This window comes from Muscardinus avellanarius (assembly GCF_963383645.1).
Source record: "Muscardinus avellanarius genome assembly, chromosome: 9".
NCBI lineage: Eukaryota > Metazoa > Chordata > Mammalia > Rodentia > Gliridae > Muscardinus > Muscardinus avellanarius.
The window spans coordinates 84,787,626-84,811,730 of NC_137795.1; the positions used below are offsets into that span (position 1 = coordinate 84,787,626).

The following is a 24,105-nucleotide window of genomic DNA, read 5'->3' on the forward strand; positions in this document are numbered from 1 at the left end:
CTACTGTTCATCATGCTGAACAGTAGAAAAAACATAGTTTCCCAGATAGAAAATTGGGTTTCCATACCCATAGGTTTTTTATTTTTTTATTTTATTTTATTTTTTTTTGTGTGTGTGTGTGTGTGTGTGGTACTGAGAGTTAAATCCAGGGACATTCTACCTCTGAGCTACACCCCCCATCCCTATATTTTGTTTTTTATTTTGAAACAGGGTTTCACTAATTTGCAGAAGCCTTACTAAGTATCTGAGGCTGGCCAAGAACCTGCAATCCTCCTGTCTCAGCCTCCCAAGTACAGGGATTATAATCATATGCCACCATATCTGGCTTCTGTTTTTTGTTTGTTTTTTAAGAAAGAGACATTCAATCACATATTTTGCTTGGTAGCTTCTAAATATCCCAGTGTCACCAGGGCGCTATCTCTACCATCTCATTTAACATGCGTCCCACATGTCAAGTGCTCTACAGTATTGCTGTAACTGAAATTCTTGAGGACACAAGAGACTGGGTTCAAATAATCCAAATGGAGGATGCTCGTTTTGTATTCAGAGTCTATAAAGTTTGGATTCAAAGGTATTATTTGAATATTCAACTGTTCTAATCAAGATGTAAATTTTTTTATTATTCTACTACCGTGTTTTCATTCCACTTAAAGAAATTAAGTCATACAGATTTAATCAAGTGTATTTTTTTAAAGGAAGAATATTAGAATCCAAAGTGCTTCATGTATCCAAAGTGTTTTCATGTATGCTCCACAACACTTCAAAGGTCAGTGTTCAGACTAAATCTAATCACAAGAATATATTTTTTTATATTCTTGATTCTGCCCATAATTTATCTTGGGAAAACCAGTGACTCTGCATCCTAGTTCAGAGGTGAATTCAAAAAAAAAAAAAAAAAGATACTTTCTTCCTACTCTGCTGTCTATTTATTCATATTATATAAATATTAGGAAGTAATTTTACATCTATGTCTGAATATTAAAAATACAGTTTTGCTTTAACATACAACATAGTCTTATGAGCCATGCATATAAAATAATACTATTAGGAAAGCGTCTTTATAACATAGTGATTACCTGCCTTAAAGGAGAAGATATTCACAAAACAGTAAGGCCAATTTCAAATTGTGCATAGAACCAGTAATTGTGTCTTTAAGGCAATTAAAAGATTTATTGAATCTTGGTTAAAAGTAGATTGACAATGACATTAAAGAATAAAGTGTAATTTATTTGGTGCTACTTGGTGAATGCCTCTAAATACAAATCATCTCACCGTACCATATACAATATACTGCCAATCACAGCTCAAACAGAAGGTAACTTGCAAAACCACATGGCTGATAATCAATATACAGCAACCACATTTTTAAAAAAGAAGGAAATAAATCTAGCAATTAATTAAGTTAAGGTGCATTAACTCTTTTCCAAATAAAATATTAGCACCATACCAGATAAAATTATCTAAAAACTATTGGCCTTCTCGCTCCTCTTAAATAACTAAATATAAACATCTTTTTCAGAGCACAAATATTAATTTGCAAAATCAGTTCTATAGTAGTTAATATGGATTTCTTTCTTTGCTTGTTCTTTTTTATTGTTTTGCATGGTTTCCCTATAAGGAAAAAAATAGGAAGTAAAAACATTCACAGGATATGAAAATCAAACAAATAAATCGGACCCGACCAAGTTCTGTGCCTCAGCAGTGAGTTCCCACAGAGGCGAAAGTGGACATTTCCCGCCGAATGGTGCTGAAGGGCGAGAGTTCGAGCTCGGTGGTGTACTCGTCGTTGTCGTCACTGGTCACCGTGGAAGCCTTCTGAATGCACTCCTCGCAACAGCAGCAGCAGCACTCCATGAAAGCCCGGCTGAAGGGTTTGCAGAGGCAGAAGAGGAGGACGGGGGTGACACAGGACTTGAAGAACAAAAGAAACTGGCTGATGATGTTCAGGAGGTCCATTGTCTGCTGTGAAACCCCGGTGGCCATATAGGCAGTGACGATGTTGCAGATATTCTCCGGGATGATGCAAAACCCATACAAAATGGTGAGCGCCACCACTGTGCAGTTCATCTGGCTTTCCAGCTGAATCTGTCGCTTATTCCCGCGGGTGCTGGCTTTCTCAGCTTTGCGGATCTTCCTCGCGGTCACTAGAGAGCAGGTGATGGTGAATAGCGTGGGTAGACAAAAGTAACAGCCAAAATACCACCAGAGTCGCGCGCCGTCGTAGGTCAGGGCCAACACGTAGACGGTGTCCGGGAGGTCGGGAGAGATCTTTATGACACACCTTTCTGCAGGCGCTCGGCCACTAAACCCCAAATCCTCCTTGCTCAACTGCCGGAGGACGACTTCGGGAAGTGCCAGCAGCAGCGCACCAACCCATATGACAGCAAGCTTGGCCGTGGTCGAAGAGCAGTTTTCGATCATTTCATAGTACATCTGCACGTTGGTGGCAGCCCTGAAGCGGTCAATACACAGCGCGCACAGGGTGAAGGTGGTGACTCCCAGAGAAGCGACCTGCGGGTGGAACGTGCAAAGATTAGTTCTGGGTACACTCTGGAAGACCAAGGTGCTAAGGGATGAACACAGAGAAAGAGGAAAGGGTTTCCACAAAGGAGGCATGGTAACTGGGCTAGCGATTACAGCTAAATCACTGTAAGCAAAAAATAGAAAAAATAGACATGGTTAAGGGGTATGGAAAGGAAGAAAGGAAGAGAGAGAGAGAGAGAGAGAGAGAGAGAGAGAGAGAGAGAGAGAGAGAGAGAGAGAGAGAGAGAGAGAGAGAAAGAAACCTCTAAAAAGTTCAGGAAGCCCAATACCATTTTAATACAGATAAGAACTCAGAGACCTTTAGAATTTCAGTCACCATGAAAATGCCTGCTGGCAGGAAATCTAGATAAAGGGAAGGGATAGTGGGGTCATCTCATTTCCACTGCTGAGAAGACTCCTGTTTTCCAGCAAGAGAGTCAGCAATGTGCCTCATATACAGCAAGCACTCCAGAGCTTACTGTTTCCAACAAGTGAGATGATGAGAAATCTCCTCCAATTTCTCCTAAATTCAAATAAAGTATTTTAATGTTATTTTCAAAGGCATATACTTCTGGAAAACAGGAAAGGGAAATCCACAGGAGGCCAGAGTCAATGAGAAACCAAATTCTAAACAGATCAGTGACAAACCTGTGTTTGCCCCCAGGGTATCTGCTAGTCCTGATGAGGGTTTCAGGTTAGTTTTACTTTGAAGGATGGGGTCAAATGGCCAGGTAAATGGAGACATAAAACAGACTTAGGGCCAATGAGGGTAAGGATTAGGGCAAAGACTCCCTTCTAAAGGTAAGCATACTATCATTAATTTATTTATATCTATTAAGCATCATACATACTCTAACAGGGCACACAGATTATGCCCAGTAGGCACACATTTATTGATACCAACTCTATGTCAAGCACTATACTTCATATTGGGGGTATAGACAGGTGTAATAAGGAGTCCTTTGCTTCAAGGAAATCATAGTTAACTCAAAGGGAAACAATAGTTCTCAAAGTCATAAGATAAATATTGCAATCACCTAGGAGCATCGAGTTTATTCAAGTATCTTAGGGAAAATTTAAGTTACTGTCAAGTGTAGCCATTATTTATGTATCTAAACAAGGAAAATGAATAAAAGGCAAAATATTAATGAGATTTCAGATAAAACTTGATCCTAAAAGAAAAGTGCTTAAGTGGGTAGTGTTTCAGTCAGCATTCTTACTGTTGTGACCCAATAGGCCTGACCACACACAACTAAAAGGAAGAAAGATTTATTTGCTCACAGTTTTGGAAATTTCAGACATTCAGTTCATGTCAGGCCAGTTCTGTGGCACTTAAGGGCATGGTGATGAGAAGCAGAAAGAGGGAGAGGGCAAGGGCTCTGCTCTCACATCATGGAGGCCAAAAGAAAGAGACAGCAAGGAAGGGGATTGAAAGACAGAAATACAGTCTCTAATGCCTCACCCCCAGGGACCTACCTTCTCCATCCACACACTACACTCCAGGGTTACCACTTGTGAATTCACTGCAGCCCTCATGACTTAGCTTTATAAAATAGGAACATTAATACATGAGCTCTTCATGAGACATTCTCTGTCTAATCACAACAGGTGGAATGCTTTGGCTCAGAACCTCCAGCGTGTGCATTCACTCAGCAGGCTGATGTGAAGGTTTAAGAGACATAGTTATGAGTCTTGCCTTGGCAAAAGGACAAGGAGAAAAAATAAGACTCATGTCAATATCTCATTTTATTTTTAAAAGTCGATAGGACCATATTGACAAAAGTGAAACCATTTGCCATACAATTTTTGCACTTAAAACCTTTGTTGTTTATCGACTGTACTCAAGCTGTCATCATCCCCAGAGCTATGGCAACATGCCTTGTGGCTTCTGTGAGTTCAGTGTCAAATATTCTCCTCCTCTTCCACACTATGCTTGACAAAGCATCTGTTCATTCTAATATGGAAAATACAGACACTGTATCCATGCCATAACTAGCCTCAGAACTGTTAGTGGAGACCATCTGAAAATGAGTTATAATAGGATTTTAATTATATGAAGAAGCAAAAATGAAGAAAAGGATGATTAACAAAGTTCTAAATCAGTACAGATAAAGAGCTCATGACTAGACTCATAACCACAATTCTTGTTCTTCAGAAATAATTCTTCAGAAAATCTCCTAGAAACACCAGCATAAGAAACATCAATCTTATTGCGGTAAAAGAGGCAGCCATCTCTACAGTTGCCTTTTAAAATAACTTTCAAATGACTGAGTTGTTCACCCCAATAAAAACTGGATTTGCTGGAGACCCAATATTATTTTAAAAATGAGGTCCACATAGTACACCTCACTTCTGATCATATATTGTTTAATGCCAGTAATTGCCACACTTGGGGAAATATATAAAAAAACTGCCATTGTCCAAAGGTCTACCTACATCAAAAATACCATTGGAAATAGCTGTATGTTATCTTACAGATTTTTCAGGCTTTACATTTGTGTTTACATTTCTCAAATGGTTAGTTTAATTTTTCTTAAAAATGTAAAAAATATTCAAGCCATCAGAAATATGCGGAGGCTCAGCAAGGCTTTCCATGTAATTTTCATTAAGGCAAATCATTGCACACGGTTCTCTGTCACTATATGTCCTGAGTCAACCTGTAAATACAAAATGAAAGCTTTTTATGCTGTGCATTTCTTTAAAATTATGAACATCATTTCTAATAAAAGGAAAGCTCAGTAATATAAAAATACTGGAGACTCTGAGGAGAGGCGATCTGTTAGTGGCTCAGTACACCATTGCTAACAAAGAACACACAACACACAAAGGAGAGAATCTTCTCTATTAATCACCCTAATTATAAGTCTGGAGATTTTTAAAAATCTGGACCAATTACTACAAGTGCTGGTACTTGCATCCACACCTCCTAAATGGTTAGAGAGGAGTTCATGAGAGGTAACTGCAAGTGCATGTAGGCGGACCTGTATTAAGACAGGTGTGTCAGATTGCCAACTCCTTAGATATTAGAAATGGTGCTCTGCACATCCACTCCTAATTAGAAGATGCTTTCTGCCTCCAAAAGTCTAAGAAGATGTCTCTGGTTCTGTATATTCCATCTCACAAGATTACGAAAGCCAGGGAAATTTGTAAGCAAGACTCAGCGGTGCTCTGACTTTTTGCTTAGGAACAATTTTACACTACTTTACTTGAAGATGCTCAGTGCTTCAAACATAGCTTTAAAATCTTTAGTACTGAGTTAGAATCGCAAACACATTTCATCATTACTGTCCTTGACAAAATGTGGATCCTTTTCAGTGTTCATACACAGAATTCAAGGAACTCCCAGATCCAGCCTCGTGTTTTCCTATTGTTTATCTCCGTGATGGCATCATCTGCAGTTAGGATCCAGCTGAAATAGGGTCAGCAAGCCAGAAAGATCCCAGGAGCAACAAAGAGAGTTGGTGAGAATTCAATGAGAAAAACAGAGCTGCCCGAAATGCAGACCCTACTTACACTGGCGCTGCCAACTGCAATGGCGGCCCAAATGCCAGTCCAGACATCCTCATTCTCTGCCACCACTGCCTGCAGTGTTCCTTCAGATGTTTCCTGTAAACTCACTTAGGCACTAAGTTTTAGGATCCAGAAAAGCTAGAAATGTAAAAAGGCCCCGCTCAACACTTTTCTCAGTCACTCTAGAGGGCTCTAACATACACAAAGAATTAACTGAAGCCAGGAGTGCACGTCTGTGATCCCAGCACTTGGGAGGCTGAGGCAGGTTCCAGACAACCTCAGCAACCTAGTGAGACCCTGTTTCAGAGCAAAAAAATAAATAAATAAAAAGGGCTGAGGATGTAACTCTACAGCACTGGGTTAAATTCTACTACCTAAATAAATAAATAAACCTCTGAAATTAACTGATAAAATCATTTCAATAAGTGATGTCAGCCTAGTTTCTGCTTGCCCAAATGTGAAATCTATCTATGTAATTAAAATTCCTAAATGTAGGGATAACATGAGAAGATTTCCATCACATCTTTAACTGTACTTGTTTATGTACAGCTTATTAAAGATTCTACCAAGATGAATGGTGCAATTATATGCAATTATAAAACTGTATCATGAATGCTGGATCTCCTGCATTTAATGACCATATCTGATTGCTAAAATTCAATATCTCTGTGAAATATGCTCCTGGGAGGAAAGCTGCTATATGTTGGCTTAGCTGGGTCATTCTTTGAATAAGATGCAATCTCTTATGAAATAAACTACAATGAGAGGAATAATTAACAGCAACAAAAGCATAACTGCACATACTTTTAACCGAAAAAAATCTATTAATTTTGAGAATTCCTTGATCAGAGGAAATCTGAAAGGAGAAAATTGTAACTATTAGGCAAAAGAGGATACTGAGTATTTTGAGGGGATGGGGGCATCAAAGTTCAGAAAGGGCAAGGAATCAAAATAAACAACTCTGAGATCTTTCTTTCAAACAACAATGTTCTGCTGTTCTTTGTATCCACCAGTAACAACAATAAAGCTCCTTCAGTCCCTGCCGGGTTGGTCAACACCCGGATCAGGGAAGCTTCAGGCAGCTGCCGTTACCTACAGCTGAGCTCCAAGCACAGAAGAGACCAGCATAAGCTGAGCCCAAGAATTTATACAGGGAAGGGGCAGCCACAGTGCCACTTCCTGATCACTATACAGTATAGGGTGATACTAAATGTTACCATGTTAGTATCATCATGGCCTTATTGAACTCTGTTTTCAGTGGCAAAGAAAGCATTGCATTAGCTCAATGCTCTGTGCGTGTGTTCTTTTCTTTTTTTTGAGAGAGAACCTATAAAATATGTTATCACGTGATTTCTACTAGGAACAAGGATAAATAAGGGATGGATTTTGTCCTCAAGAGAGTTGGAATCTAAAGCAGAATTTCTTGACTATCTCACAGTTGCTGCTACACACCCAACAAATTACTTTTTCTATAGGATGACTCGCTGCAGTCGGCTAGATGGATAGATTTGCCATGCATGACTCCTGGCATGCTTGCTGTGGCTCCTGGGAGATGTGTCTGTATGCATGAAAACAAGTTGAGAATCACAAGTTTAATGAGACTGGTAGACAAACATAATTTCAAGTTATTTCCGAGGGAAATTGCAATAAACATCTAACTAGCTTCCCAAGGTGACCAAATGATAAGATCTCCCATGAATATATTTGTATTTCAAGAGATACGATCAGGTTCTTTGTAAGTATAATCTATGTCCTGGGTGTATATTAGACTAGGATTTGGGATTTGTCCATTTAAATTATGTTTTAACAATTCAGGATAGCGGCATGCCAGTACTTAACGGCATGTGTTTAAATGTGGGGGATGCCAGGTTGTACACAGAGGGAAGAAAACTTGACGATCACCCAGAACTCACATCACAATGTGTTTTTTGTTGTTTTGAAATACACAGTAACCTTCATCGAGTTATAAAGGGTTTGTACTTGTGCAGGAAAAAATAAGCCAGAAAAAAATACCATTACCTTTCTATAGTATCTTAATCATTTATAGGATCATTTGATGTTTTAATGGGTTACTTAAATTTTCCCGTATATACTAATATATTTTAGAAATAAAACTAATGTCTTTGCACTGTTTGCTAATTTGGAGTTTTATAAATATTTGAGAATGAATACTAAAGGCTTAAATCACTCATAATATAAAAAAAAGTTTCATTACATTCTATACCTTAAATGTTTTGCTAACCCAAACCAGACTCCATTTTTTGAAATCATCCAAAAAAAATCATATTCCTAATTATATTGACTCTGACTAATAATTCCTAATGCCATCGACTCTGGTTAATAACCCAGAAGATTTCAGTTAACATCCAACACCATGGCAGATGTGCTCTTATCTTCTCCTCGCCTCAGTTTCCTTAATGAGAAGCAAGAAAAGTGACATTCCTCCCTTATTATGAATACTGAAAATAAAATATAGCATGGGAAAAAGAAAAGGTAAATCCATATAATATAAAGGATTCTGAAAATATAACTGAAGCTTTTGTAGAGCGCTTTTAGAGTCACCTTCCAATGCTGTAGCAGAAACAAGCAAATAAAAAATGGGCAGTCCAGTTGAGGTAATGAAGCCACACAGATGTACACACAAGCATGATAATGGTGCAGTTCTTCAAAAGAAACTCAGCCAGTACTATTGAGAACCGCAGATAGCCCCAGCTCTCAAACGCTTTGTCCTGTGAAACTTGTATTTTGGTTATGATGAGTTTCAAATTTCTGCTTAGCTATTATGTGGACTGATTTCAAACAGCTATTTTATACCACTGATGAGAAATTAACCCAGCCAGAAAAGTCTGTGGCAATAGTGACTCTGAGAAAAGATTTAGAACGAAACTATCTTCTGTAATAAGAAAACAAAAATGTGTTGCTCTGCCCATCACCAATGTATTCCTAGGTTTTTGTTAAAAATAAAACAAACAAGCTGAGCGTGGTGGCGCACTCTTGTAATCCTCGTGCTTGGGAGGCAGAGACAGAAGGATCGTGCAGGTTCGAAGCCAGCCATGCTGTTTCCAAATAAAAATATAAAATAGGTCTGGGAGTGTAGCCTGGCCATAGAAGGTTTCCAGGGACCCCAGTACCACCAAAATAAATAAATAAAAAATAAATAAATAAATAAATAAATATAAAACAAACAAAAAGAAACCAATAAGGAAATCCCCTAGTAATCAAAGTAGAAAGTGTAGAAAGTGTGCTTTATAAATCAAGATATAACTGGATTGCATTGTTCCTACTGTTAAGTTTCTAAATCAATGGAATTATTAGGCCATGAGGAATCTGGGCTAATGTATTCATGATATACTACGCTATGTCCCTGTTCTTTCAGAATGGTATAAAGAAAGAGCATACCCATGCTTAGCAAGAACACTCATTCGTGGGATCCTGTGTTGGCTACTGTTCCATTTTTTCAGAAGCTTGCTAAAGACCAAAAAGGAATGAAGAAACTTCAGAATGAACGTAGGCCTTGAAACAGACAATGCAGATCACATAAAGTTCAACAAAGTTCTTATAAAACAAATAGTACTTTTGGCTAAGTCTTCTGGTACACATGAGTGATGCTGTTGATGAGGCAAAAAAAAATGGTCAATATCAACAAACTTCTAAGCAAAGTTTTCTTCACATGAAGTTGAATCTATGTGCTTAAATACAGTGAAGTGACTGGAATACACTAATCTTTATAAAACAGAGAATTTTCCAACCATGGTCATGATGACTGTACTCTAACCTAACTTCTATTGCATATCAAAAAATGTTTAATACATCTATTCATTTGTTGCCCTTTGTTTACAAGTAACTCTCAAAAACAAGGGCATTATTGTTAATAAACCCCATTCATATGGGCCATGAATGATAACCTATTATAAGCCATTGGTTGCAGGACGAACAACCAGTCAGGGGAAAAAAGCAGGATGAGCACAGGGCAGAGTTTCCTGTGCAACTCTCAATGGCTGGAGCTTGTATGCCTGTGGCTTCTTGCATTTTCCACATCCTCCCAGTCTATTACTGGGTACTGGTACTGGCACTTCAGGGTAACTTCCTCACCGAAAAAAAAAAAATACTGCTTTGAGCACCAGTGTGGGGAACATGGTTTATAGAACTACTGTGAATAGGATGACCTTTAACAAAAGGTCATCATTTCAGAGTGCAGATCATAATACCATAGTAGGAATACACGTCAATTTGGTTCCCAAACCAAAGAGAACAAGTAGGAGAGATGTGGCTCACCATTGACAAGCATACACACATCTTTGGAATGAAATAGAATTCTTCATAGCCAAGCTTCCATAAATGAAAGGCTCTTTCTGTTTGTTTGTTTGTTTGTTTGTTTGTTTGTTTGTTTGTTTTTATAGTACTAGGGGTTGAACCTAGGAATATTATACCCATGAGATATACTCCCACCAGCACTACCATATTTTATTTTATTTTATTTTATTTTATTTATCTTGACATAAGATCTAAGTTTCTAAGAGCCTTGCTAAGGCTGACCTTGAACCTGTGATCTTCCTGTCTCAGCCTCCTAAGAACTAGGATTACAGATGTGCACCATCAGACCTGGCTCAGAAACCTTCTTAGACTTATTAATATCATTGATATTTAACTTAGCACACCTACAATAATAATTATCCTCCTATGTTTAGTAAACCCAAACAACCTTGTTCATATGTGATTCCAAATTTCTTAGACAGAACACATATTTTGAAAGTATTAATTGTTAACTGTCACTATTGATCCATTTTCATATTCTTATCACTTGCTTAAGCTTAATAACATGCTCAGACTTCTGTAAGAATAATTAAGGCTATTTAAAAGTTTATCATCCCAAACTTGTCTTGACTCCATAAATATTTCCCTTTATAGTCAAAGTTTTAAGATTTCCTTTTAAGTATGACTTGTGTATCACAATATATTCCTTTTATTGTAAAAAAAAAATCATCCTATGACAACTTTTCTAGCATTTTAACTATAAATTTTCAAGTATTTCTTAATATAAAATGCAAATAAGCAATATTAATATCATGTGTCCTAAGATATAAGCAATCTATTGAAATCAACCAACCTACAGAAATTTTATAATCCATAATTATTTTCAGTAGCTAAACATTCATTTAAAAGTATAATATTTCCCCCACTACCATAGTCCAGTTTTCAGTCTTTGGTATTATTATGATGATTCTAATTAATCTTAAAGTGACCTAGAATTCCAGCTGTTTTCCTAGGGTTTCTTATGAGTATTCAGAGTTGTAACAAATTTCACCTACTTCCCCTTTGTGACTGACACCTATTTTCACGATGGTACATCCAAACCAAAACCAAAATTATTTATAGTTAAATAAGTCTGATTTGGGTAATAATGAAAAACAACATTTTAAGATGAAATTTCTCAATTTTAACCAAAATTCCACCATTGATAACCTGTTATGGAAGCTCCCTTCATATAACCCTGTTATAAAAGTGAATATTTTAAAATCTCACACCTTAACACAAACTAGTTTATCAGATGCTTTTCTTCTAAACAAGGAATTTGAACCAAGAAGAAGACAGTAGAGGTAGAAGAAAAGACTTTCCCTGAAGGTGGGAAGTGTGGAAGAGAGGGCTATTTTTTGTCCAAAAAGTGGCAGACCTAATGAGAATGACTCATGCCAGGCAGGGATCAAGTCAATGATCTTGACCTCATTAATGCTATGAAACATGCAGATATCACTGAAAACTATCATCACAGACAACACTGAAAACTCATCACAGATAACACTGAAAACTTTCGTAAATTTACAAACTGTAAGTAGTCTGTCTCAAGGACAATTCTGGCACTAAGATCATATTTTGTGTTACATGGAAGTTTTGTGGAAACTACCTATACCTACTTTGCAAATACAAAGACTCCATAACTGAACGTACAACATCTCATTCTCCATTCTACCCTGAAATTTCGGATGAGATAAGCTCTTCTGGCACACACACAAAAAATACTATCCTAATTCAAATATTTAAAAGTTAGTCTTGACAACAAGGTTGAGCTAATTATGGGACCTTGGCAGGTCAATTCTTAGAAGGCAAAATGACAGGATCATCCTTGGAAAATGGGAGGAGAATTGCAGTGTTAAAGACAAACCTCCGTGCCTGGCATCTTCAACATCCTTCTCCTCCCAACATCTACAGCTCAAATACAGGTCCATGTGTTTTCGGGGGGACACTGTCCAGTCTAGTTGTACCACATAAGGATGCCATTAAAGCTGGAAGAATTCCATCAAGATCCATGCATCCTTAGCGTGAAGGGCAAGATAGACCCTCCCCCACTCAACCTTGGACACACTTGTAAGCTCAGACCTGTTTGGCTTTTGCAGACATGACTATTATTTTCTCTGTTGAAGGATGCTTTGCTGACATAACGGGATATCTTGAAAGTCCTCAGGAATGCAGGGTAAATCATCCCTCTGGGTGTGCACTTAGGAGATTCATCCAGTTCTTTGGAATGCCCATTTGTTATACTTCCCTTTTCCCTATTCTTCAATACCATGCAAAGAATCTCTGCTGCCAACCTTCCTTCCTAGGTTCTCCTAGGCCAAATGAAATACTATGTTTGTTTTTGAGATTGTCAGGTTAAAAAAAAAGTAACTCAACTTAATCTACTATTGTCACACTGCTAAATAAACTAAGTAAAATTTTTAAATCTGAATTACTTAATTACCTTGTAGATAAGAGCTGACAAATGCAAAGTAATACCTACCTTATTATTTTAGGTATTAACACAAATCCCATATTTTAAATGAAATTTCTACAACTGTCCTGTCTGCTGAATTGCCTTGGCAATAATGGGTTTTCTAACCTCAGAAAATCTAAAGAAAACGGAAGCATTAATTATATATTTTCATATTTGTAACTCTTCAACATGGATTTAAGCTGTATAAAGCATTTATAAAGATTAGTAGTAAGAATATAATTGAAGATAATTATAAGAAGCATAGTTTTCACTTGTATTTTTCCATATTTGGTCATATCCAGGTGTATCTGTGAGCTGACCCATCCTAAAGCAATTTTTGAACATCCATAATGCTTTGTTTAAATCTTTACTATAGTATGTGTCATGTTATACAATACTGGTTTATCTTTACTTTTCCAAAACTTTAATAACAGTAGCTCATTTATAACTTTCATATTTGAAAAATTTTGCCTGGGTTCTTCCCTCACTCCACTTGCCCACTCCTAACATGGTACTTATCATTGAAAAAAGGCCAATAAATGTGTAACAAATGAAAGGATGATGAATAAGTGAATGCATAATGACATAAATAGAAAAAGGTTATATCAAGTAATGAATTATTCAAACTGTTTTTATTAGTAACTGAGTATTGTTTATTATATGTAATTCTTAAAAATTAAATGTCTAATAATAAACTTAGAAAGGACGTAAAGCAAAATACATGTTCCTGTTTATACTTCATTGATAAAATTTAGAAAAAGACACATTCTCGTTCCACCCAATGGTCAACTATTTGAAATTCGATTTTAAATATCAGAGCTTTTATTTCCTACGTGAGACCCAAATTAGTTAACTTTACCACACTCTAAGAAACTTTTTTCTTTCATGCTACAGTCATCAACTATTTTCATTAGCATGAAAATGTAGAAAATTATTACAGAGGAATTAATGGGAAGTCATAAAGTATTTGTTAAGCACCATTCACACACACTGAGTCCATTTCCCCTGAGAATATTATTAGCAACTTCCAAACTGCTCATAAAACAGTATGCTTCCACTTAAAAGTCTATCAGAATATGTAATGGCTAATCTGCCACACAAGAAAATTGAGCATCTGCCATAATAAATGTGCTATTATTTGAATGTGGGTGTGCTAGAAAACTCTGTGTAGAACTGCATACCTGTACAGTGAGGACATCTTTAGCCCCCAAAATGCTTCCTTTCCTCCTTGTCAGCAATAATTATAGCCCAAGGCAATTAAGAGCCATTTTTTTCTTTCCGTTTAAAACCAGTATTTCTATGACCATTAGAAAAGCTAGCTATTCTCATCAGAAAAGATTCAAGATTTGTCACAAATTACCCCTGGTGAGATATATTGCCTTTATTCATTCTTTACCCCCATTCATGAATCTTATTTTCAGTAAAATAAAAATACAGTCAGGTCTAGGTTTATCTTATAGATTCCTGAAGCTTTTTGCTCTACCACACACCATGAAAGTATGAGTTCTTTAAACAAGAAAAGCATAAATCATTCAAAACCGTCAATTAATATTCAAGCCAAAGTAAATATTTGGCAATAGATCTGGATCATATGAGACATTAACTCTGTTTGGCTTCTATTCATCAAATAATGAGCAAAGATCCATTCAGTTTTCCATAGGCAATGCCTGAATTGTTAGGCATTAAACCATTGTTAGATCCTTAAGCAAGTGATTAGAGAACTCCTCTGCCATTCTTCTTTTGCAATCCACACCCAAACCCCAATATCTAAAATGTACATGCACACACACACACAAACACACACACATACACACACACACACACAAAGTTCATATAATGATAACTTTGAGTATAGGTTTTTAGTGGTTATATGATAAATGCTATAATAATGGGCCATATCTATCCAAAACTCTAGTCTTTTTTATGTCCCTTTTCCTTCCACTTCATTTGCCCTTGACTTTATGAGACTTATTATGAGGCCACAAAGATATCACAACACTTGAATAGAAAGTGAGAACATATCAACTACAACAGTTTGCATAATGTTCCTACTCATAATCATATTAACACCATTAAACTCCCTTTCATGCAATGGACTTTGGAAGCTGGGTGTCATGCTCAAGACTTGGGCCAACAAACTGAAACAAATATAACAAATACCCACCTTCAAGCTATACTACTGAGCTAAAATAACAAAAAACAGCATGATACTGGCATAGATCAATGAACTAGAGTAGAAGAGAGAGAGAGAAGCCGCACAGATACAGTCACAGATACATCTTGACAAACATGGCAAAAACATATGCTGGACAAAAGACAGCCTTTTCAACAAACTCTGCTAGGAAAACTGGATAGCCCTAAGTAGATGAATGGAACAAGATTCCTCTCTCTGCACAAAAGTCAACTCCAAGTGGATCAAATTAGAGCTGAAAATATGCAACTTCTAGGAGAAACCATAGGACCATCTCTTCAACATGTATGCATCATCTCCCTCAATAAGATCCCTAAAACATAGAAAATAAAACCAAAAATTAATAAATGGTATGACACCAAATTAAGAAGCTTTTGCAAAGTGAATGAAACAATTGAGAGCATGAAGAGAGAGCCTACAGAATGAGAGAAAAATCCTCACCAGCTACTCTTCTGACAGAGGATTCATGTCCAGAATATATAAAAACTCAAAAAAGTAATACCAGAAAAACAATAAAAATGAGCAAATAAATTAAGCAAACATTTCTCAAAAGAAAAAATACAAAATGTCCAATACATACATGAAAAAACGCTCAACATCTTTAGCAACTAGGGGAATGCAGATCAAAACTACACTGAGATTTCATTGCATTTCGCTTAAAAGGGCAGTCATCAGTAATCCAAATAATAATAAATGCTTATGATGATTCAGGGGGAAAAGGAACATTTATACACCATTGTTGGGATGGTAAATTAGTACAACCACTATTGAGAACTGTATGGAGATTCCTCAAAAGCCTAGGGATGGAACCACCTTATGACCTGGCTCTACCACACCTCAGTACTTATCTCAAAGACTGAAAGTCAGTATACAATATCAATACATACATACCCATGTTTACAGCAGGACAAGTCAAAATAGCCAAGTTATGGACCACCCTAGGTCTCCATCAATATACTAATGGATGAAGAAATAGTTATATACAATTGAGTTTTACTCAGCCATTAGGAATAGTGAAATGTCATTTGCAGAAAAGGGCATGAGACTGGAGAACCTCACGCTAAGTGAGTTAAGCCAGGCTCAGAAAGGGTGATATGTTTTCTCTCATATGTTGAAGCTAGCGAGAAAGAGGGGAAGAAAAGGGTATCTTATGTAATGTCAAGAATGGCCAATAGATTAGAAGATAGAAATGATGGGGAGGGAGGGGAAAATGATGGGGAGGTTTGGGGAATAAAATAGACCAATGATACTATGTATGGGTATGAATATATAACAATGAAATATATTATTTTGCATAATTATAATTCACCAATAAAAGAAGAAAAAGTCCATCAAAAAGATGGACTTTTTGTTTGTGTGGTGCTTGGGAATGGAACCCACAGCATTCTACCTCGGAGCTACACCCCCGGCTCTATTTTATTCATTTATTTTAAAACCGCTTCACCAAATTGAAGAGGATCTCACTAAGTTGCTGAGGCTGGCCATGAACTGGTGATCTTCCTGTCTCAGCCTTTCAAATACTAGGATTACAAGTGTGTGCCACGACACCCACACAGGTATAACTTTTCTTTTCTTTTTTGGTGGTACTGGGGGTGGGACCCAAAGGCTTGCTACCTCTGGGCCATACTCCCAGACCTACTTTTTATATTTTATTTGGAAACAGGGTTTCACTAGGTACTAGGAGCCTCACTAAGTAGCTGAGGCTGGCTTTGAACCTATGCGATCCTCCTGTCTCAGCCTCCCAAGCGTGGGATTTCAAGTGTGCGCCACCACACCCAGCTTTAACTTTTCTTTTCTTTTTTTTTTTTGGTGGTACTGGGGTAATTTTTATTTTTTTAAACATTATATGTTCATGCCCATTAAGATCATCTCTTAAAAATAACTTGGCTATTGTGACTTGTCCTGCTGTAAACATGGGTATGTATGTATTGATATAGTATACTGACTTTCAGTCTTTGAGATAAGTACTGAGGTGTGGTAGAGCCAGGTCATAAGGTGGTTCCATCCCTAGGCTTTTGAGGAATCTCCATACAGTTCTCAATAGTGGTTGTACTAATTTACCATCCCAACAATGGTGTATAAATGTTCCTTTTCCCCCTGAATCATCATAAGCATTTATTATTATTTGGATTACTGATGACTGCCCTTTTAAGCGAAATGCAATGAAATGCAATGAAACATTTGACAAACAGTAAATGTTATGTGTTGCTCTGTGAGTTAGAATGTCTTGAACTGTTAGTGAAGATGAAGATTTTTATGCATTTTCTAATGATTATGTGTATTTTCTTATAAATTCATCTTCACTGCAAAAATATTCATTGCATAGTCTTTGTTCATTTTTTCCCTTAAAATCATTTCTTCACCGGCTTGTAAAAATTATTTCTATATTAAAAGTATTCCTTGCCTAAAAAATAAAGAACACAAAGTATGACCGATGTAACTTTACTTAATAACGCAATCATGTTTTTCATATTAAGAGACATACATATCTCAGGTTTGGGGAATTTTAAATAATTTAATTAATGACCAACTGTGGAACTTATTGCTAATATAAAAGAAATAAGATGAAACTTATGAACATAAATTGCATGCTGTAATAAATAATGCTGACTGGCTTATTATTTTTTCATGTCCAGTACACAGAAATATTTTTAAAAGACATGTAAAAATAAAAAAAAGCACTGAGTGTTACTTGTGCCCCATAGAATCATGTCTAATCAGCAACCATCAACATGAGACTAGGGGTCTGGTTTCCACTAACTAGCATGTTTGCTTAGTATGGTTGTTTCTTTTCTCTAATTCCTATGTTTCATCATTAATATCAGGGAGGTGGTTTAGAATGTTCCTATCTCTAATTTAACATAATTCTAAAGCCACTGTAGTGGGTACTGTGGTCTTCCACCCAGACTGCTTCCTCACAGAGTCTTCCAGGAAAGAAGCCTCAGTTTCCCAGCTGCTGAGACTATTGGTAGTTGACAGCCCTTAGTCACATCCCTCTCCAGGAACTTCCCTTGACCAAAGATATCCACTGATATGCCCCATTCCTGGAAGCAGCTTTCTCCAATGACTGGTCCCTTGAGGAAAAGAAAGGCTGGGCCTTCATCCCTCATTTTAAGGAGTCTTTATTTGACCACCCTAAGCCCAGAGGTCCTCATGCTGTCAGCTGGGGACTTTGTAGCAATGTCATCTTAGTTCAACTTCTCCCTCTGCCCATCCTGCTTCCTTTATTCCCTAACAAATGTTGAAAGTGAAGTCATGCTCCGGTGAATGTCATGCCTCAACAAGGTGGATTTCCATCTCAGGATCTGTTTTTTGTTTTTGTTTTCAGGAACATAACATGGGAGAGACACTATATCTCTTTCATATCTGTAAAAATAGCATTGTCTTCTGCTTTATTTGGAAGTTTGTACTATAGTTCTTCTTAGTAATTAGAAATTATTAAACTGATACTATGGTTCAATCATAATTTTTATAAAACATCACAAAATTATTTGGAATTTTCTTTTCTCTTATTCCCCTTGCCCTGTCATTCCATTTGTCCTTGGTCATTATGAGATTTGTCACAAGGCCACAAAGATCTCATAATCCTGTAATAAAAAGGGAGAGATAGGGATATAGAAAAGCTACATAGGTTGTCATTAAATACCCTAACTGTAAAGATACACATGTTGCACAAATGTACAACATACTTTTTCAAGAAAAAAGCAAATAAGTGAAGTCATTTTTAAGTCTACTTCTCTGGGGAAAATAAAGCCTAGTATTATAACTAAAAAATAGGGCTAAAAAAGATAGGGAGAAACTAATCAAACTGCTCAGAGTAAAGAGAAATTTTACCAACAACCAGTAAAATGGTAAAAACAAGATATTCTGATGGAGAAAATTAAGTTGGGAAGTGAAATACAAGTGGATGACGGTATCATTATATTTAGAAAATTCAGAATCAGTGAGAAAGAAAATTAAAACAAATATATAATAAAAGCCATCATTCAAAACTTTTAGGTGTCATTAAACTAGTTTAAGTTTTTTCTATTCTTTCCTGAATTTTATAGAGTTCTTTTCATTTAAAGTTTTCTTTCTAAAACTTTGGTGACTTTTCTTCTTCTCCAGTTCAGTTTTTTCTGACTTCTCTACTGTTTCTCTAGCTAATGTATAAAGGTTTCTGCATGTCCAAACCATTCCCAATGAAACAAGCCAATACACTTCTCTTTTATTGGGGTACCTCTCCTACTGACCTTAGTTTGTTTTTTGTCTCCTTGTTGTATAAGTCAATTTCTTTGCATTATTCAAACAATCAGAGAAACCCTAAACTAAAACAGGCCTTGAAAAGAGCAATGAATAGATAGACCTAATTTCTCTAACATAAAGTCAAGGACCTCTTCCCCAGTTCAGAAATGAACCATCTCCCAAATAAATGTGGATGTTTCAGGAACACTTTAAACTTGGCAACCAGAGAAGTCCTAGAGCCCAGGAAAGTAGCAACAGCTGACTCTGTGGCCATGGAATGACTCTGCATCCCTGCCAGGATTACAGAGGGTCTTATGTACTGTCTCTTGCTTTGGTCCTTCTAAGTAGGTACTGTTCTCTGTTTACTTATCCCCTAGTTTTAGACCCTGCAACAATGTTGAACATAGTGTCACTGGCTCTGGTGCCAGACAGAATCAGGGGCTCTGGAATATTTACAGTTTCCCTTCTTCTGCTTCTATAAATGAAATGGACTGTCTGAATGGAGAAAATCAAGGGCCAGCTGGCTAAAACCACAACTGGCAGCCAAATACTTGGGCCCCTTCCAAGAGCTGGTGTTTAAAGAGAAGCCATTTAAAGAGCAAATTCCAACTATCATAGGAAGAGTTTGAGACGCTAGCCATAGGATGAAGCAGTAAGATATACTCACAGTGACTTTCATTTTCACAGTTGAAAACCTATTACTTGCCTTTCTTCCTGAAAAAATCCTGGCCTTATAGTAAATCCCTTATACAGTCAATCCTTTATGCTCATAAGAAATGAAAAAAATACATACTACATACTTTGAGAATGTTAAGTAGACTCTGTGTCCTGGTGGCCAGAGGCTTATTTTTTCTTAAACCACTCATTCAAAAAATAAATAAATAAATAAATAAAATTGTTAAGAAATTGAAGAGGAAAAAGAGAGAAACAAGAAATGACCTAAGAATTTAGATGGAATAGCTTGGAAGACAGCCAGGCACTTAAACTAATTTGAGAGGTGATTAATATATCATGAAACACAGAGACAAATATTTCCTCTTATAAAAAATAAAATATTACTGTCACTTTTGTATTTTAAAAAATGCAATACTCTTTCTAGGGGGATTACATTGAAGCATTAGAAATCTAGTAGATAAATGCTAATGATTTTTATTTCCTTTTCTCCCTCCCCCCTGTTGGATTTTGTAAGGACAGCCATGGGCTGGCCATTATTTAACCCTAGAATCTCTGCTGTGTGCCAAAGCAGAATAAATCCAAACAATTCTACACATTATGAAATTATCATTTCTTCACAGCCCAGGAACAAATGGATTTGAAGGTAACTGAGCAAAGTTGCCTCTTTTAAAACAGATAGACACATTCATGATTTCCAAATGATTGGAAAGAGAAACAGAATGACCCAGAGGAAAAGCCAAGGGCTCAGCCCAGCAGGTGCATCCAGCAGAAGTTCTTGGATGCTATATTCCCAGAAACTGATAGTCAGTAGCTTGGGCCCCTCCCCCACCCAAAGGCATTACCTCGATATAGGGCACGATCTTGCAGGAGAAGTCTTCCAGCAGCCACTTTTTGGTCAGCTCGTGGAAGATGACGAGTGGGAGGCAGAAGAAGATGATAAGAAAGTCCCAGAAGGCCAGGTTGGCCAAGAGGGAGTTGGAGATGCTCCGCATGTAGTAGTTATGACACACGATGCACATCACCGCCAGGTTGCCAATGATGCCGGTCCCAAAGATAACCACAGATAAGCACATGACCGCGTAGGCTCCGTAGGACTCCTGGGTCAGCGGGTAGAAGGGGTTCTTCAGTCTCACCCTCCTGTTTGTGCTGTTCCCCCGGCTGGGACCCCCTCGCTCGTGGACCCAGTCATCCAAGGACCCATTCTGGGGCAGCGCCCTGCCAGGGGGTGCAATTGTCCTCCCTTCGTGTCCCGCCTGTCCATTGACCGTTTTGGGTGCGGGTTTGTGGTGAGAACCCTGGAGTTTCCCCGTTCTCCTTGGCCAGTAATAAAGATCACTGGCTCCGGGTTCGGTTCTCACAGTCTGCTCCTGGCTCCGCCGGGAAATGCCAGCGCCTCTGGAACTCTTCTCTTCCTCCTCTGAAGTCTGAAGGAAGACTTGGAGGGCCGTGGGGTCCCCTCTTCCTAAATTTCTCGAGGGCTCCTGATCCCGGTCACCTTTCCACCTCCAGGCGCCAGGTGGAGGTCCCGAGGGCCCGGCTGCCTGCGTCTCCGCCCCTCTGGCTGCACCTGGGTCGCCGCCCAAGGCGGCTAAAAGGTCCCAGGAGGGCACAGGGCGCACCGCTGCCTCGGGTTCCTCCCTGGGTGCACGGGTTCGTAGAACGTCTCTCGCAGAATTCCCTGGGCCCCAAGCATCCCTGTTGCGGCGCAGGACCAGTGTAGGTGAACAGCTCCCTCCCGCACAAGTTTCGTTTCTGGGAGCAGGGGCAAATCGCCGGGCAGAAGAGACAGAAATCCTGAGCAGTAACAGAAGCAGCAGCTGCGACGCGCAAGCGAGAGGCGCGCCCCGGGCCCGCATGGCTTGGAGAGGGCGCACCCTGCAGCCGCGGCTCTCGCTTAGGACCGACACCTGCTGCCCAACTTGCTGCCGAGAGTTAGACACATGTCACATACTCACGCTCAGCCGGGAGCCGGAGACTACTGGGCGAGTGGGGGGGATGGGTGTTGGGGTAACACACACACACACACACACACACACACACACACACACACACACACACTACAATCCTTCCTCGTTTGCTGTCCGGTGCATTTCTCAGCCAAATCCAATCCAAGTGATGTTGTACCCACCGGGATCCGGGAGGGAATAGCCGATCGGGTAGCTGACCTTGGAAAGTTGCAACCAACAGCTGATGGTTGATTAATGTTGCAACTGGGCGAAGTCCGGATGAAGCCTTGCGCTCCTCCCTGCCTTTGGGTGGTTGCTGCCTTCTTGGTAACAGTTGCGCTGCCTATTTACATCCTCTCCCTACTGCTCAATCCAGTTGCAAGCCGAGGTCTCTAAAGGGAAGAAAAAAAAAAAAAAAAAGTCTTCCTCCGGCAGATGACTAGCAGTCTCAGTCCTGATCCCTGCTCCTGGAAACAGGTTGCAACCAGAAGCCCGGCTGCTGCGCGGGGAAACTAGCTCCACCTAACTAACCCTGGCCACTTTCGGGGCCACTGTGGCCCAGGAGAAGCCCGACTGGAAACCCGCGGCCACTGTCAAAGTTGCTTGCCCTCCAGCTCAAAGTTGACCAGGGGGCGGCGCCGGCTGCCGCGCGGCGGGGAGGGAGCCCTGGGGGCGGGGAGCCGAGGGCGCTGGCGGGGTGGACGCTGTCCCTCCCTGGCTTAGCCGCGGGTCCCGCCTCGGCCCGCGCAGCCCGGGCGGAGAGCGCGGTGCCTGGAGCGGCGGCGGGCGGGCGAGGCGCTGCGCGGCCGCGGAGGGGGAGGTGGCCCCGGCGACGCGAACGCCCTGCTCCCAGCCTCCTCCTCTCCTCCTCCTGCTGGTCCTCCGAGAGATTCTGGTTTGTGGGGAGACCGGATCCCCTGGTGGTTTACTGCTCACCAAACCCACACGCATTTCATTCAAGCCTTTTGTAGCGGATTTGACTCCCAGGAGATGGGCGCAGCGAGGGAACCGGGAGGAGGCGCCCAGGCTACCTAGCAGGGAACCCGACAGGTTAATTCCCCAGATGTCAGAACCCGCCAGACCGGTCCGGAGCCTGCGGGGAGGAGGCGAAAGGGGAGGTGAGAAGGGGTATGTGTAGGGGGCGTCTCTGCAGCGTAGAGGGAATGCGACCCCCGCCACTGCCTCCAATGGCCACAGTCGGCTGCACGCAGGCCCTGGCATCAGATCCCCGGAGAGAGTGTTAAAGGGAGGCGCTCACCTCCATAGATAAATTCCCCCAAGAGCTGAGTCGGGAAAGAAAGGGAGCTCCGAGGTTTCATTCACAGAGAAAGAGAATGTGGGGAAGAATGGGAAGGCTTGGGATATACCATTCCCTTTAGCGCCCATTTAAGAAACACCCTACTAGGGGCTGCTCCTGGGCATCCAGAGCACAGGGAACGTGTTTTCTTGGTGAAATAGTAAGAGACGATGGTGGGTGGGGGTGTTACTTGTAAAGAACCCCCAGCACAGCCAACCAGGGCTAATATAAGCCTGTCGCAGCTCTCAGTCTATTGCCGATAAAATAGATAAATATAGGACAAATTGACAGAAATTGAGGGATAAAGACATTAACACAGTTTACAAAAGGCCACACAACTAAGAGAGACAAGAGAAAATACAGTGACAAAGGATGCTAATTGTGGCAAGTAGAACAAGGGTTCTCTAAAGGGTGGCCATGCCCTGATCCCTGACACCTGTGAATATGATGCCTTTCAGGGCAAATGGGACCAGGTGGATGGGACTCAGTTAAGGAGCCTGAGATGGAAGGAGAATCATGGGTTATCCAGGTGGCACATGGCGATCATAAAAGCTCTTCCAAGTGGGAGGGACTGAAGTCTGAGGGAGCCAAGAAGTGTTGGGAGGAGTCTCTGGAAGCTGGAACAGAGAAGGAAGAAGCTTTGCCTCTCATAAATATACATCCGTGTGGTCCTTGCTTGCAACAGGAATGGTAAACTAATACATGAATTAACCTGAAAATGAGACCATAGAAACAATTTTATAAGGATATGCAAACCACCAAAAAAGCTCAAGAATAAAAATTTTAGAAGTCTAAGTAAAACTGTAACATTAAAAGAACTAGAGCATGTGTCAAGATGTACCACAAGAAGGCACTAGACCTTCATGTCTACTTTGAAAGCCAGCCAATTCACTCCATGTAACCAGAATAACTTTCATATAGAAATCAGAACCAGAAGAAGAATGAGAAAAAATCATAAGTTGATAACCCATACTTGGCCGGGCGTGGTGGC

At 39.5% G+C, this 24,105-nt stretch overlaps 1 protein-coding gene across 1 annotated transcript; it reads right to left on the reverse strand.

Moving 5' to 3' along the window:
- Positions 1–1,695: 1,695 nt before the first annotated feature.
- On the reverse strand, positions 1,696–21,727 carry GPR37 (G protein-coupled receptor 37; the record flags this gene model as incomplete). Its single annotated transcript, XM_080700903.1, has 2 exons — positions 1,696–2,511; positions 20,714–21,727. The coding sequence occupies 2 exons, from the start codon at positions 21,725–21,727 to the stop codon at positions 1,696–1,698; spliced, it is 1,830 nt and encodes a 609-aa protein (XP_080557029.1).
- Between the last annotated feature and the right edge of the window lie 2,378 nt (positions 21,728–24,105).